This window comes from Dipodomys merriami, unplaced genomic scaffold (assembly GCF_024711535.1).
Source record: "Dipodomys merriami isolate MVZ:Mamm:240054 unplaced genomic scaffold, mDipMer1.0.p SCAF_38, whole genome shotgun sequence".
In the NCBI taxonomy this organism is placed as follows: Eukaryota; Metazoa; Chordata; class Mammalia; order Rodentia; family Heteromyidae; genus Dipodomys; species Dipodomys merriami.
The window spans coordinates 9,786,189-9,802,409 of record NW_027205381.1 but is presented as its reverse complement, the minus strand read 5'-3'; the positions used below and the strand labels follow the sequence as shown (position 1 = coordinate 9,802,409).

General features: G+C 40.0%; 1 protein-coding gene across 6 annotated transcripts in view; it reads left to right on the top strand.

The window, feature by feature from the left end:
* The window catches only part of Fat3 (FAT atypical cadherin 3), a 694,044-nt gene that overhangs the window by 619,877 nt on the left and 57,946 nt on the right, over positions 1–16,221 (top strand). For all 6 annotated transcript variants that reach the window (XM_069989544.1, XM_069989542.1, XM_069989543.1 and 3 more), the window contains 3 exons: positions 12,242–12,631; positions 14,093–14,307; positions 15,463–15,600. In XM_069989544.1, the coding sequence (XP_069845645.1) occupies positions 12,242–12,631; positions 14,093–14,307; positions 15,463–15,600 (743 nt within the window). The remainder of the gene's footprint in view (positions 1–12,241; positions 12,632–14,092; positions 14,308–15,462; positions 15,601–16,221) is intronic.

The following is a 16,221-nucleotide window of genomic DNA, read 5'->3' as shown; positions in this document are numbered from 1 at the left end:
TACCATAGCCATGAGCTCCACGCTTGAGGAGCAAGGTGGACTGCCTAACAGACCTGTGGCCATGGAAACAAGGCCTGCACACTGAGAGGCCCAGTCTATCCTGTGGAGCACCCCTACCTCGAAGTGGCAGGAGACGGTGGTGATACCACAGTTGGGTCTTCATTCCTATTCCTTTGGATTCAGAGCCTCTCTCTAGGGTACCTGGCACACATGCTGTGAAATCACAGTTCTAGATCTTATAATGTCATTACTGAGAAGATCCTGGGGCAAAATCCAGTTAAAATTCTTCTGAGGGTTGGGCCACCAGTTACTCCTGCCTGTTGTTCCAGATACTTAGAAGGCTGAGATCTGAGGATCACAGTTCAAAGCCAGCCCAGGCAAAAAAAAAAGTCTATGACTCTTATCTCTAATTAACCAGCCAAAAGCCAGAAGTGGAGGTGTGACTCAAGTGGTAGAATGCCAGCTTTGACCAAAAAAAAAAGCCAAGTGAGCAAGTGAGGGAGGGAGGGGCCCTGTGTTCAATCCCTAGGACCAGCACACACAAACAAACACACACATACACACACACTCTCTCTCTCTCTCTCTCTCTCTCTCTCTCTCTCTCTCTCTCTCTCACACACACACACACACACACACACACACACATATACTCTCTCACACTCTCTCTCTCTCTCTCTCTCTCTCTCTCTCACACACACACACACACACACACACACACACACACACACACACACACACACTCTTCTGAGGGGCAAATTGAAGCTCTAAGACAAAAATTAGCCCAAGTCTCAGAGGCAGAGCCAAATCTAAAAAGGTGACATAATTATCTTCTGATTTTTTTTAATGTTTTTGTTATCTTTAAGTCGTTGTACAAAGTCGCCATTCAACAAAGCAGTTTATGAATATGGTGCATCTTAATCAGTGTCACCTCTTTCATCATTCTCCCTCATTTCTCCCAACCCTATCATCAGTTTTCTTAATTTTGTAAGATATGCATTGAATTTTATGACTTCATCCTTAACCCTTCCTTTCTTATTCCAGTACAATTGCATGGAAAATATTTCACAAAATACGCAATTCTGATGTCAGCCTGCCTCCTTTTAAGTATCATATAGTCTATGCACTTTTTAATGCCTTAGCAATCATAACCTCTAAGCTGCACAGGTCAGCAATTTAATTGTGTGTGTGGCTGGGGGGTGGGGGTTGTGGGTGTGCTTCTTCTTCCCCAAAGTCTGTTATTTGCTGAAGTATTAAATCTTTGAAGGTGGCTGAGGGACTATTAAAATGTCAGTAAAAATTGAATAATCTTCCCTGAAGACAGACACATGAGTCATTCTCTGGAGGACAATGTGGTTAAAGCCCTTTGTCTGCTGTAGACATAAAAAATATAGTCTCTTGCAATTTCTCCAGAGAATTGAATGAACTTACACATATCAACTTATTGCAGAAAAAAAAAAACAGATCTTGGTGCTACCATTTGAAGGCAGGGAAACTGAGATTCATAAAAGTTGAGGCTTTGTCCAAAGTGTTTCCTAAATGGATAGTGGCTAGTGGGTTGCAAAGAGTTCTGGGGCCTCCTGAATGCCTTCCTATATGCCAGCATTTGCATTCCTTCTGCAATCCTTACAGCTGGATGGCAAACGTGACATCTGTCACTTCTGTGTCACCTGGCCAGTTTCATCGGAAAGTGGTATTACGCAGTGGAATTGGGGTCAGATCTAATTAAGCATTGCCATTTCATCCTTTACTAGATGTCTGGCTTTCCATAAGATCCCCAAACTCTCTGAGCCCTTGTTGCCCCTTCGGACACTGATATCAGCCCTGACATCAGATTCTGATATCTATTGAATGTCCAAATCCCATAGGAACCTTTTAGAAGCAAACAAGGTAAAAAGACAACATAGCAAGGATTGCATTTCTAAAATCTGACTCAGAAAGCTGAGGTAAAGCAGATATTTTCCCTCTCTAGTTGACTTTGATGTCTTCCATAAAAAATCTGAATTTGACATATGTATTATTATTGTTATTGTTGTTGTTGTTACTACTACTACCCTTTGATGTTATGTTGAAAAATAGAATGTATTTCTAACAGGAGTCAAAACACTAGTTACTAACTGAAACTCTTTAGGAGTTTTGAAGGGAAATTCTGGCTTCTAATAACCAGAGACATAGAGATGTTTCCCAGAGACTTTCTCAGTTACATATCACTTCATTTGTAGATGCCACAGATCGACTAACCATAGGTCTCAGAACTGCTGTTGAACAAGTAATTATCCAACACTTAACAACAAACGGCTTTAAGGAAGGGCTAGTGTAGTTGCGGGAGTTTTGTGCAGAAACTAAAACCCACAGGCTTAATTTCCTGCATTGCAAAGGCACATGGAGACTCAGCGGAATGTGCACCCCAGCTTTCCCCAGGGACCTGTGCTATGGCCATCATTTCACCTTGAAAGACCTTCTGACAGCCATGATTACATTGTCTGTCATCTCTACATCTGCTTTACTAACTTCATACACATTACAAAACACTTTCTACCCACACTCCTTCTTCAACTCGTTCCTTCTCAGCTTCCTTCTTCTCTGTCTGTGAATGCATCTGTTAACTAGGGCCGGGTTTCCATTTTACTGTAGCTATAATTGGTTATAATTGTTCTGGTAACTTAAGTTGGCTCTGAAGATAGACAGCTTCAGCTACTGTCATGCAAAACTGAAGATGTAGCCACACTGAGCCCTTTGCCCTTCTAGGAGTGCATTTTGCAATTCTAGCATTCCTGTCACCTGAAATGCCCTTTCATTCCATCACTTTCCACGGAGCTTCTCCTGACAGCTTCTAACTTTCCTTCATGACCCAATCCAATTGTTTTCTTCTCTAGGAAACAGTCTTGTAACCACCCCTCTCCAATAATCAACTCAGTACATGTTTTTCCATGAGGAACGTTAGACATTTGTGTATAGAGACCTCCTTCTTTACATGCATTGCAGTTTATGCCATGAGGATTTATTGAATAAATGACCTAATATAAATTTTGGCCTAATAGTCATATTTAATGGCCTACTTAAGTTTTAAGGGGGCACAGTCAAACTTTTTGAGAGCAATCATTGGTAAAAAATAATTGCATTAAAATGTATCAAAATTGTGTTAAAATGTACAGAAATGATCAATAAAGATGGCATGTTGGGTACTTAGTTGATGAATTAATTTTCTTACCTTTAGCTGTCCCAAGCCAGACTTCAGACCAAGACACAGACAGCTGAGTTTATATCCAAATATACTGTAGCATTTTAGGTATCACAGAAGGGATTTCTCCCAGCACAGACCAGCATTCTGGGGCTGTAACCCATTGCCATCAAACAAGCCTCCCCACTTAGAGGGGCCATGCTGATCCTTGTGCTTGTAACCCATGCCATCCAACAAAGCTCCTTGCTTAGAGGGCCCATGCTAGGCATAATGATCTACTGTAGCTCACAAGCCTTGCATTTTTATTTCACATGGGTTACATAGTTTGTCAGTCTAGCAAGAGACCAATGGCTAATTCAGTTGGCTCATCCACAGGAGATTCTTACTGCAGTTTCCAGCATCTCCCTGGCATTGTGACTTCTGTTGTCTTCTGTACTTTTTTTCTTTTCTTTTTAACTTTGTGAATGTCAAGGAGCTACCAACTCCAGGAGTTGATATTCTGCCCAGAGAACTGTGGGCAACTTTAGTCACCACTCAATAAAAAGCTCTTCAAGTGGCACTGAAAACGGAAGCAATTACACAGTCTATTTTAAAGTACAGTGATTGCAACTTTAAAAGTATCACTAATTCCATGAATCTCCTCATGCAACTTTTTTTAGTTTTTATATCATCTAAAGGCATATTTCAAAGACAAAAAAGTGGCAGTCATTTTGAGCTATTTGAGTATAACATCCTATGTGCCTTTCACCAAGCATGAGAAACAATGTTCGACAAGAAATGTACTCATTAACTTACTCATGTAACTGTAAAACGTCTATATAGAATCTTTACAATAAAATTAAATTAAAAATAAAAGAATTGTAAGCTAGCCATTTTCTTGGGTTGCTTCATTTAAGCATAGAATTTAAATTGAAAGAATTCCTGGAAGCTGGGCACTGGTGTCCCATGCTTATAATCATAGCTAATCAGGAAGCTGATATCTGGAGGATGATTTTGGCCAAGCCAAAGCACAATCTCCAAAGTAACCAGTAAAAAGCAGGGTTAGGAGTATGATACAAGGTGTAGAGCGCCAGCCAAGCAAGCAAGATGAACAAATAGCATAGGAAAGAATGAGACCATAAATTCAAACTTCAGTACTGACAATATACGTTAGATATAATGTTAATTTATTATTTTACATTAGTATATGTAATGAAAACTTTGACAGAAATGATTTTCTGAGTAATACTGGATCTTTTTGAAGATGAAATAAAAGATGGAAATACCCAGAAGCAAAGCCTATACAATGTGCAAGTATTTTTTCTGCAACTATTTCAGTGGCATGTATGCTGAGAAGTAAATTGTCCGGAATATAACTTGAAAACTCGACTTCTTTCCAAAGTAGATATTAAAGAATAATTTTCTGAGTGCAAGATTTTGGTAATAGTTCTTTAGTTATTACAAAAATGTTCTGCGCCTAGTATATATAATCTAGAAGGCTATACAAAAGGAAAAATAACTTTTAACCATACTTAACATTTTGATTGATGTCTCTTCTGCCTATTTCTAATAACAATGTGTTCATAACTAGATATTTTGTATAAAGTGCTTTTTTACTCAATAGCAAACATGTTCATGTGACTACATATCATTTTACATTATGTGACATTACATTGTTTTCCGTATGCATGATATGAATATAATTAATTTATTCAAATGAGCCTTTGTATAGAAAAATCAGAAGGTTGCCAGTTTTTTCTCACGGACTCAAATATCTACAGTAGTATTTTTTGTTTACATAGCTACAAATGTTTTGCATATAGTTTGTTGTTGTTGTTGTTGTTGTTTTTGGTCAGTCGTGAGGCCTGAACTCTGGGCCTGGGCACTATCCCTCAGCTCTTCAGTTGAAGGCTAGTGTTCTACCACTTGAGCCCCAGCCCCACTTCCAGCTTCTTCTGCTTATGTGGTGCTGAGGAATCGAACCAAGAGACTCATGCATTGCATGTAGTTTTAAATGTGATTTTTTTTCATGTTTCTCTGTTGCACTCCTTGACTTTCTTTTATTCTCTTAACACATGCACTGTCAGTGAGCACATGTGTAAGTGCGTTCCTCCCTGGGGCAGAGTTGTGTGATATGATTGCAGCCTGTTTTTCTTCCCCTAGTAGCTTCTTCTACAGTTCAATATTCTTTGCTTTCTGTGTGCAAGGCTCTTGCTCAGTAATGGGGCACAAAGATGATCAAGACAAAATTCTTACACCTAACAGTTAAAGGGAGAGAAACAGAAACCTATAAGCTACACATACTTACAGGTAGTGAAAACAGCTAGAGGCACAAGTAGTATTTGGGAACTATGGAAGAGGAAGTACCTGACTAGAGCAGACCTGCAAAGCAGATGTGGGATTTAAAGCAGAGGAGGAGTGAAGCAGATGTTCTTAGTAAGAGGCAAAGCACCTGAAAAAGTGAATGTGTGTAAGATCTCCAGGCTGAACAGAATAGACAGAGCAGGATGGCTGTGGATTGGGCAATACCACTGGAAGGATGGGTTGGAACAAGATTGGAAAGAACTAAATGTCGCTGTCAAAAGTTTAACCTCTTTCTGTAAGAAGTGAGAAGTCCGTGAGTGCCTTAGCCTGTTGCTATAACTACATAGTGGGGAATTTACAAAGAATAAAGGTTTGTTCATGTCATGGCTCTGGAGATTGAGAAGTCAAGGCCATATTTGTTGAAGGTCTTCTTGCTGGAGGGAACTCTAAGTAGCTTCAAGACTATGGCATCACATACAGAAGGGGCAGGTCCCAGATGGTATTTTTAATAAGTCCACTTCCAAGATAACCTGTTCATATTTCACTAACCCATTAATCCATAAGTCGACAGATGCATTCATTAGGTCATCTTTTAGAACTCTTACCTCTTAATACCTCAGAACAGGAATTAAGTGTTAACATGAGTATTGGGGGGACAGGCAACCAGCACTAGTATTTTGATTAGTATTTTGACTGAGAAAAGCCTAGATTCAGACTTCTACTAGGGTCACTATGTTAAAGTTAGACAAAAGGGAATCCACTCCGTAGTTATTACAATTAGAGATCTTTTGCAACAGCCTAGTTGAGAAGATGAGTTTTGGCCACAAATATTTAAAAACTACCTCAGAAGCAAAGTCAAAAATATATTAAGTGAAGTAAGCCAGGGCCAAAGAAACATAGGTCCCATGGTTTCCCTTATTTGTAATATCTAGTATATGTATGAGTCAAGCGGAAAAGGTCAGATAATGTGATGTCAGGAAAATGAACCCTTAGATGTGTATTTTAATGTTTTTTTTTTCTTTCATGCATGTGTTTCTAATGCATTTATAAGATTATCTCTTTGTTGCTTTGTATATCCCTCCCCCACAGTATAACCCCTGCTTTCACTATATTTGATGTCAGTATAACTTGTGGAGGAGATGGGGAAAAACCAGTTGTTTAAGGATACAGGTGGACCTGTTGCAACAATGAGAAGTACAAGTTGTCATGTCCAAAACGAGCTTTACAACGTCGGTGCGGGGGGGGGGGGGGGGGAAAGGGGGGAGGAGAAAGATTGGGATTTGGGGGGAGGGGGGAGGCTGGGAAGAGATGTGAAGGGTAAACAAAGGAGGAGGCTGCAATGCTTGGTAAGAAATGTACGCATTATCCTGCCCACGTAATTGTAACTCCTCTGTACAGTATGTTCACAAATAAAATAAAATAAACTTAAAAAAAATAACCTTGTTCTGATTCTTATGAGAAAAAAATTGAGAATTGTTCATCAAGGTGTTAAACTGCTAACATCAGGGCTCCACTTTCCCCAATTCAAGATGGCTACACAAACAGCTGTCCTTTGGCAAATGCTCACTAAATGGAAAGATGCTAGCCAGTACCTTCTGGGAGAAATACAAAAGCTTTCCAAAAGAAACAGCACTATATTGTAAGGATATGGGATGCAATGGTATGTTCAAGAGGCAAAGCTTTGTTTATCATTTTTCTTCAAATGATAATTATTACAGCTTATGTAAGAGCATGACTTAGTCACCAAGCCTGGGTCATAAAGACTGAATGAGAAACATTCTTGTGGGATTTCAGGCATGGATATGGAGTAATTAATGAAGACAGGTTCAAAGACAAGTCATTAGATTGCCTGAAACTTGGGGTTAGGGAACAAACTGCAAAGGTATGTGAAGGAACTTAGAGGGGACTAAAACATTGTAGATAATAAGTATGAATATTGGCCAGAATTTATGAGGTAAGGCCTTAGAATGTACTCATGTTATTATGTATAATTTATGATGCTTTGATGAAACTGATGTGAAAACAAACAAAAACTGTTTAACTTGTTTCTCCCTCAATTACCTACAGTATATAAATTCAAATGTATGTATAGAAGCAGGCTTACAACAATTTAGTACCATCCACATTTTGGGAAGCTATGTAGGGGCCAGGTCCTGTGTAAATATGAAGGACACAGAAGCAAATGTCACTGATAGGGTGACATCGAGAAAGTCGAACTGTAGAGAGGGAGTCACAGCAGCTGCTCACATAAGATGCTGATTTTTAAGCTTAGGAGGTTTTAGGAGAATAGGAGAACAGAGCTTGAAGTCAAGGTTAAAAAAGTTCTTGCTATGTCAATGACTTTTGCTGTACAGTTTTTGTACTGATTTTTAAGTCTTCTAACAATCTCTAATATAATGCTGAGTGATTCTGCTAAAGAAATGAAGCTGGTTTTGAAATGCTTTCTCAGTGAGGCATGAAACTTTGTGTAAAGTTTATGTGGAGTGTATGTGAAGTGAATTCCCAAACAATTAATTGAATATTATGAATATGGTGTATTACAAATACTCTTGCCATCAAAAGATTGCAGCAGCTTTTCACAAACCATGATAAAGTAGATTTTTTTTCAGCTGTACTGCTGTGACTTTTTTCCTTTTACTTGCTCCCTTTTTGTTAGTATTTATTAATTTTTAAAGTTTCACCATGACATTTTTATATATTCATATTATATAATCTACCTCATTCCCTCCCTATTTCAGGGAGCCATGGCTCCATTTAAAAACCCTCTGAGAGAGAGAGAAAAGGGAGGTACTTTGGGCCACACATCTCAGGATTTCACAGCCTTCCCATTGGGAAATTTCAATGTGCTATTTCTCTATTTCAACCCAACTCCACAAAATGCCACTGTACATTACTTTCTTTGGGCAAATGGGGATTTTAATCATTCTCTTTTTACTTAATTTTCATCGTCTGAAGGGCTTCCTGCTCCATTTGCCACAGTTAATATGCAAAACCTTCACTTGTAATGAAAGTCAAACTTCTCTTGTTCTCCCCACATTGCAGTGTTTAAAGAAGCTAAGCAGTTCTACCCTCATTAAATTAGGCTCAGTCTGGAGACAAGAACTACAGACTTAAAAAACACAGATGCAACATGATAGATTAGTGTTATATCTTAATAGAACACATGTGTCATAAAGCAGGAGCATTAGTCCAATTAGCAAGTGAGTCTTCCACTTGGGTTCATCTTTCCTGCCTGGCAAGTAGCAAAAGGACAGCAATTTGGAGGATGGCATTTATCAAAGCCTTCGGATAGAAGTTTCCACTTTAATGACATGACCTGCATTTATTTAACAAAGACTTATCAAAAGTGCAGCCATTGAATTGGGATTTTTCTCTGGGTAAAAGTTACTGAAATCCACTGTAGGTATATCTACATTGGAGTTTTAATATGTTTCCCCCGAAATACATCTTACTTTTTGGTTGAAAACCAGCAATCATAAGTGATGCCCTTTTAGGCGTCCCTCACCGCCTTGTTGTTTCTGTCTTGCTTCCATATCAGTCTGATTAGTAAGAGAAAGGAGAGGGGATTTAAAAAAATGTTCCAGATTTGCCTGGTGTGGATGTCTGAGATCCTGTCAGAACGAAGTGTGTGAGGAGGTGGGGTAGTGTAGGTCAGGAGTCTGCGGGGATGATGTTCTGCTTAGGTAAAACAAAACTCCTGTCATTGAGTGTAAATTAACAGAGCCTTGCCTGCAGGGGAGTCCTGGTCTTTGTGTGGCTGATTAATGTCAGCTGTGTAAGCTCAACACCCCAGCGACTGAGTTGGCCCTTGGAACAGGGAGCTGAGAGAGGAAGGCATCTCTTGCTTATGAGGCCAGAGCCACGCCCAGGGCCTTTGCAGGGAAACCTGCAGACCTGGCATATAGGTGATGTTGTAGCTTTTACCTATCTGCCTGATTAAGGAAACATGGGCAGACATTCAATGTACTTTCCTGGATGTTGAGGTGTGGCTTAAGAGGTAGAGCACCAGCTTTGAGTGAAATAGCCAAATGACAGCAAGAGGTCCTGAGTTCAAGCCCTAGTACAGGTACACAATACATACACATACAGACACACACACACACACACACACACACACACACACACACACACACACACACACACACACACACACACAAATCAATGCATTTTTCTTTCGGGTCTTGGTACTAAGGAATGGCAGGTATAAAACCAGCCCTTGCCTCTTCTAATCCAATCCTGCTTCAGAGTAGTGAGTCAGACAATACCACCTGATCTTTCTTATTAACTGAACAAGTGAAATGCCTAGGTGCAGATCTGAAGTCCCCAGGGAGCTTGAACAAGGAGAACAGCGAACATGAAACTTTGCCTGTTGTCATCCATGCTTGCCTAAAAATGTTGATGGCACCTGGCAAGTTCCTCAATTCTGGGTTTATGCATCAATCAGATGAGGTTGGGAGTTATCAGCACTTGCTCCGACGAACCCATGTTTCCTCCTAGCCTTTCTTATTGCAAAGGGGGGGAGGGAGTACCATATGTTGTGAAAGCAATTCAGATCCATAGGGAACATGAATAATTTGCAAATACACGTAGTGTATTTATGTCAGTCATGGTTATGTTTCTGTAAATGCACCTTCAGGCTTTTAGATGTGTATTGAGAGGGCTGAATCCATCCAGCCTGCTTCTAGGGCACACAGCTCTGACACCCAAGCAGGGCTACTGGTTTCCAGATAAAGACCCAATCACCTTTGCTACCCCTCCATGTACTTACCCCAAGAATTTTTGTGGAAAATTTCCTCTTGCAGCCATTCCAAAACCCAGTCAAGAAAGCATCCCTAAAACCCCTGCTGGAGAGCTGGGGTTCAAGGTCAGCAAGAAAACAGGAAAGCTCTCTTGTTTTTAATCCTAATACAAACAGAATTAGATGGTGATGCTTATATATCCCAGGGTAGCTCTTTTGAAAGACAAATAAAAGTAAATGATGGAACTTGGAGAAAAAATGGACTCCCTGGAATGAAACCAAGGACAAGCTCTCCATGTTGACCTTTTGGTTAAAGCCACATAATGTAATTTATGTCATACCCTCCAGATATATGATTTTATTGGTTTGCTGGGAATTTGGCCTTAAGGGAAATTGTATATTGGGAAAGTAAAATGCTTAAATCTTATTGTTGCCAAATGCCTGCCCACTTGGTGAGGTATTACAATAGAAAAAAAATCTCATAGCTAAGCCTATCCTCTGTAAACTTATATTCTGTGGTTCTGTGACTCACAAAAGACATTTACATATGTTATCATAGCTAAAGACCTCTAACTGATAACTGTCTACATTAAGAATTTTACAATCAGAATGCTGCTTTTCTGCCTACAAACTTCATTTTTCCTTCTTATAAATCTTAATGACTACAGCAAATTTGAGGTTTATCAACCTTCTGAAGAGCTCAAATCCTCTAATGAAAACAGTTAAATCAGTCTGCAGGCCAGATACCAATCCAATTATCATTCAGTAATTTCTTGGCTACGATGGACATTTCCTGGTTGATATGTTTCAGTTTTAATACATGTTAAAAGAAAAAATTGTATTTTGATAATAAAATGTATTTCTTAGTATCCTGGAGGTGGAAAGCTCCTTCAACCAGATCTGACTTTCTTGATTGGTGGCTCGGGCTTTATAGGTACTTAGATTTCTCTGGACTCTTTCTGACCTCAAATACTCTCATGATTTTGCATGTTACACTGATGACCCTCGACATTATAGCTCTGGCTTGGGCCTCTTCTCTGAACTGTATGTTCACCTACTAACTTCTCCCTTGATATATCCATTGAAGATCAGATGTCCATTTCAGTCATGAATTATGGGTCATTCATACAAAACTATTTTGCAGTTTCTCAGGCCACAGCTGAAGAGTCATCCTGGAGTCCTCTCTTGGTCCAACTCCCCATATCCTGCCAGATACACAGTAAAGAAGCTACCTCCAAGTTTAGAACATATTTTGGGTCTCTCACTGCTCACTACCTGAGTGTTCAGAAGAGATCTTCACCCAGTCCTTCCTCACCACCCCCAACACTGTCCACATGTGTTCCAGCTGCCATTATCCCATGCCTATATTCCTGCAGGAGGATGCTGATTGGTCTCTTTGCCTTCTTTCTGGGTGGCTAGCTGCTCCCAATCAGCAGCTAGGATATTTAAACCATATCCCTTGGATCCCTGTCTCTAATCTTCTAGTGGCTTCCAATACCCAGTACCTAATACAGTAGAATGTTAACCTTTTCAAGCCATCTAGGACTTTCACGCTTTGCTAGAACTTCTAGCACCTAAAATGTTGCCTGGTGAAATCAAAATCAATATTTGTTGAAGTAATTAATCAATCAATTCATTAAATTCTATTTCTCTTTAAGTGGCACACAGAGGTTACCTGTGAGGTCTATTAGCATCAGAGATTTTTTCTTAAGAAATTTGAGAAAAGTTATGGATTAAGAATAGCCAAGATGCATTGCATTCATATACTGACATATTGAACTGAGACCTCTTTGTATAACTATTTAAAGAAAATATTTTTAAAAGAATAACCAATTCATTTTGTTGTTTCATACCAATATATCCCCAGTTCCTTCAGCTTTTAATTCATTTGTATGTATTTTGCAAACTGAAGTTTACATGACTGTAAGTTTACACGACTCTTTCTGTAGTGAGTTCTTTGAGTGTCCACAGAGCTGTAATATTTAGGACAGAGCATCTGGCTACTTTCTCATCTGTTCACATTGTTACGTTCTCTCCTGTAGGTATCAACAGGAAAGTTGTGTACTCCCTGGCAGACTCAGCCAATGGGTTCTTCTCCATTGACAGCTCATCGGGCATCATTATCCTGGAGCAACCACTGGATCGAGAGCAGCAGTCCTCCTACAACATCACCGTGCAAGCCACTGACCAGAGTCCCGGACAGGCCCTGTCCTCTCTGGCCATCGTTACCATCACTGTACTGGATATCAATGACAACCCCCCTGTGTTTGAAAGAAGGGATTACCTGGTGACTGTGCCTGAGGACACCTCCCCTGGCACCCAAGTTCTTACTGTTTTTGCTACCAGTAAAGATATTGGCACAAATGCTGAGATCACTTATCTCATCCGGTCAGGGAATGAACAAGGAAAGTTTAGGATCAACCAGAAAACAGGTGAGTTACCAGCAACCTACTTAGAATTCAAGGCTTTGCCATATCCTGCTTTCCCTTCAATCTCAAATCAGACTTCTTTATAGGCTGTCTGCCCTCTTACCTCCATCACAGGGGAAGCAAGAGTCCTGGCATCAGGACCTGCCCAGAGAGCTTAGAGTGGCCTCGCACACTTTATTTATGAGCACAATGGCCCTTCCAAATCCAAGCTCACAGTTGGGGCTTTCTGGAAAAATACTCTAACCCAAAAGTGGCTCCAGGATTTCTAGATGGGAGAGCCTGGAGAAGCAACTCTGGTTGAGAAGACAAAGCAGTTTTTATATTCCAAACCCAGGAGTTTATTTGGCTCGTTCTTTTCTGTGTGTATCTCTATAAAGATGTGTTAGGGTGAGCCTTCACTCTCCACACTTAGATTACTAACTACTCTGTGATCACCAGCAGAGCAGACAGACATTCGGGGCCTGCTGGCCTTCCTTCCCTGGTGTCCACAGTATCTGTCAACTGGCTGGATCTGATGCCATGTTTGAACTGTGCTCACTCCTGGTCAAAACATCATTATCGCTTACCACACACTGTTTTAACTCTGTAGAATCACCGAGGAAGCAAGGGCTTAGAACACCAAACAAATACAAGGTAACCCTCGTGCTTCAGTTCCATCAGTGAGCTAATAGTATCGCAGGCATTTTGATTAAATGAAAATGGAAATTTAGAAAAGAAGCTTGGGTATCATTTCAGGAGTAAACACAGTCACTCTTGTATGTGTATATGGTGTTTGGATTTCTATTTGAAGGCCTATTTTTTTATTATTTTCATTTGTTTACCAATTCCTCCTATGAATCCTCCAAGTGTGTCCCATTTTGCAGATAAGAAAAGGGGGTCTTTTATACCTTCTGGCCTTTGGACCTATTTCTCTCATTACTCAAAGAGGATGCACCTGTTATATATGGTGGCAAAGGAAATCCAGTCTTCTTCAGATAGTCTATGCCACAGAAAAAGAAGCCATCTTAATTAGCAATGTCTATTTAACATGAAACATATACTAGATGCCTATTAAATCATTCAATATTTGTTACATTTTCTGAATGAGGAAAACAGCTTTGGAGAGGTTAAATAATTGCTGGCTAGGAACAGGGTCATATGATCAGATATGCATGTCTCAACTCAGTCTTGATCTTCGTGGATCCACTTGAAAAACTGAGATTCTTGCCCCTGCTCCCAACTGCCTAGAGATTTCATGCTGCTTGAGAGATGATCATTGCTCAGGGGTCTTGTGTGATGGATAGCCGTGCTTTAACAGACAGCTTTAATCAGACTCCTGGAATGCCTTCAGAGAAGTACTAAATAAGCAAACTCCTAAATATCTAAACTTGGCTAAAAAGGATGTTATAAATATTACCACAATTATGAAACCGCTGACCAATGTTTTTCCCTAATCGAATCTAAAGGTCCCATTTTTCTTCAAAGGGGGTGTTTCTGTGTCTGACGTCTTGGACTATGAATCGTGCAAAAGATTTTACCTGGTGGTGGAGGCTAAAGATGGAGGCACCCCAGCGCTCAGTGCTGCAGCAACTGTCAACATCAACCTGACAGATGTGAATGACAACCCTCCCAAGTTCAGCCAAGATGTCTACAGTGCTGTCATCAGTGAAGATGCCATGGTGGGGGATGCTGTCGTTTTGGTAGGTGCCAAAGGGGGGGGTCTGGATATCTGACACTAATAATCCTCAGAGTATTAAAATTGGCAAATACTGTCTTGTACTTTCTTTCCATTCCTATCAGAATCCTATGTCACTGAGGTCTTTCACCAGCTTCTCTGGTTTGTATGTCAGAAGATGTCTGATAACCCAACTTATATCAAGGCATGAGCTACTAAAAACTGCTTTTCTTCCCAGAGTGTATAGTTTTTCAATAAAACTAAACAAACTATGGAATGAATTGGAAAGATAGGCTCTGCTCATTTGTGAATTTAAGTGAAAAATTATTAGGTGGCTGAAAGCTTACTTTGTTTTTAAGACCTATTATACAGAATGATAAGTACAATTATTAATAGTGGATTGTATGCTTAAAAATCACTGAGTGTAAATTTCAAATGTTCTCACAAGATATAAGATATAAGTTTAATTAGCTTGATTTAATTATTCTACATTGCATTCATAAATCACAGCATCTCTGTATACCACAAAGATATGATTTGTCCATTTATAGTAAAAAATATTAGGTGGCTAAGGTTATAATAAAATTCTATCCTTCTTGACATCCTGTAGGAACACAGAGCAGGACAAATCAGAATAAGTTGAGACTGACCAACCCCTCCCAGAGTGGCTCTTGAGTAAGGAATTTTTGTTTTTGGTTTTTTGCAATAGCATTTAGCACAAACCATGACTTCTGAGAGCTTAGGTCCTATCCTAGGCTACAAATTACATTGAGGAAAACATGAGATAGGACAGAACTGTTCCATCCATCCATCTCTTCTCTGGTTTCAACAGGGTCAGGTGTACAATGACTGCAACTTGGAGTCCATGCAGTCCATATACCAACTGGTGGGCCTCCCCGGCTCTGATTCCTTCCAAAGTAGGCCAGTGTGTCTGCTGGGTAACACAGGGTACTTCCTTATATGGAAATGCCTATGTTTAGAGAATGCCTGATTCTTGTAGAAATTTACAAAGAAATAAAATAGGGCTCTAGGACAGGCACTGCCCTCCTTCATCCAAGCTGTGATCCCCTCCACTGGGGGTTCTTCAGTCACTACAAGTAGAGCTTCTAGAGCACTATCAAACCTGGAACCCTCCATTTCTCCTGTCACCTCTTTTCTGTTTTGTTCACTTTCCATACAGTTAATAGCAGAAGACATAGACAGCCCGCCCAATGGACAGATCCGCTTTTCCATTGTGAGTGGCGATCGGGACAATGAATTTGCTGTGGATCCTGTCTTGGGACTTGTGAAGGTTAAGAAGAAATTGGACCGGGAGCGGGTAAGCTAGTTAGGGCTAGTTCCCTTCCCTTTGACACCTTCATCTTCCATTGAACTCAGCAGCACCCTCTCCATGATTATATTCATAGCAAAATTCTCCATTCAAAATAATGAGTGAACAATGAGACAAATTATAACATCAAATTCTTGGGTGAAGGTTTTGAAACAATTTTCTGCCAAAAATAGTTGTTGGCAATTTTTTTGTATGTGTGCTCATGACTGAGGCTTGAACTTAGAACCTCACATTCTTTAATGATTTTTCTGGTGCTCTGCCAGTACTGGTGCTTTAACTCAGGCCCTCATACTTTCTAAGGCTTTTTCTGCTCTACAACTTGAGCAGTACCTCCATTTCCAGCTTTTTGCTGGTTAATTGGAGATAATCTCATGGACTTTTCTGCCCACTGGATTCAAACTACAATCCTCATATTTCAGCCTCCTGAAGATTTATATGCATGAGCCACCAACACCTGACAGTTGGCAAATTCTGATTCATGGAGGTTTTAAAGAAGAGGGAATTTTGTGCTTCTGTGGGAGACCTGATAAATAATACCTTCAGCATTAATATCCTGTAGTCCCAACTTCATGAGGAACTTTAATCTTGCCAAGCAGATACAGAAAGACC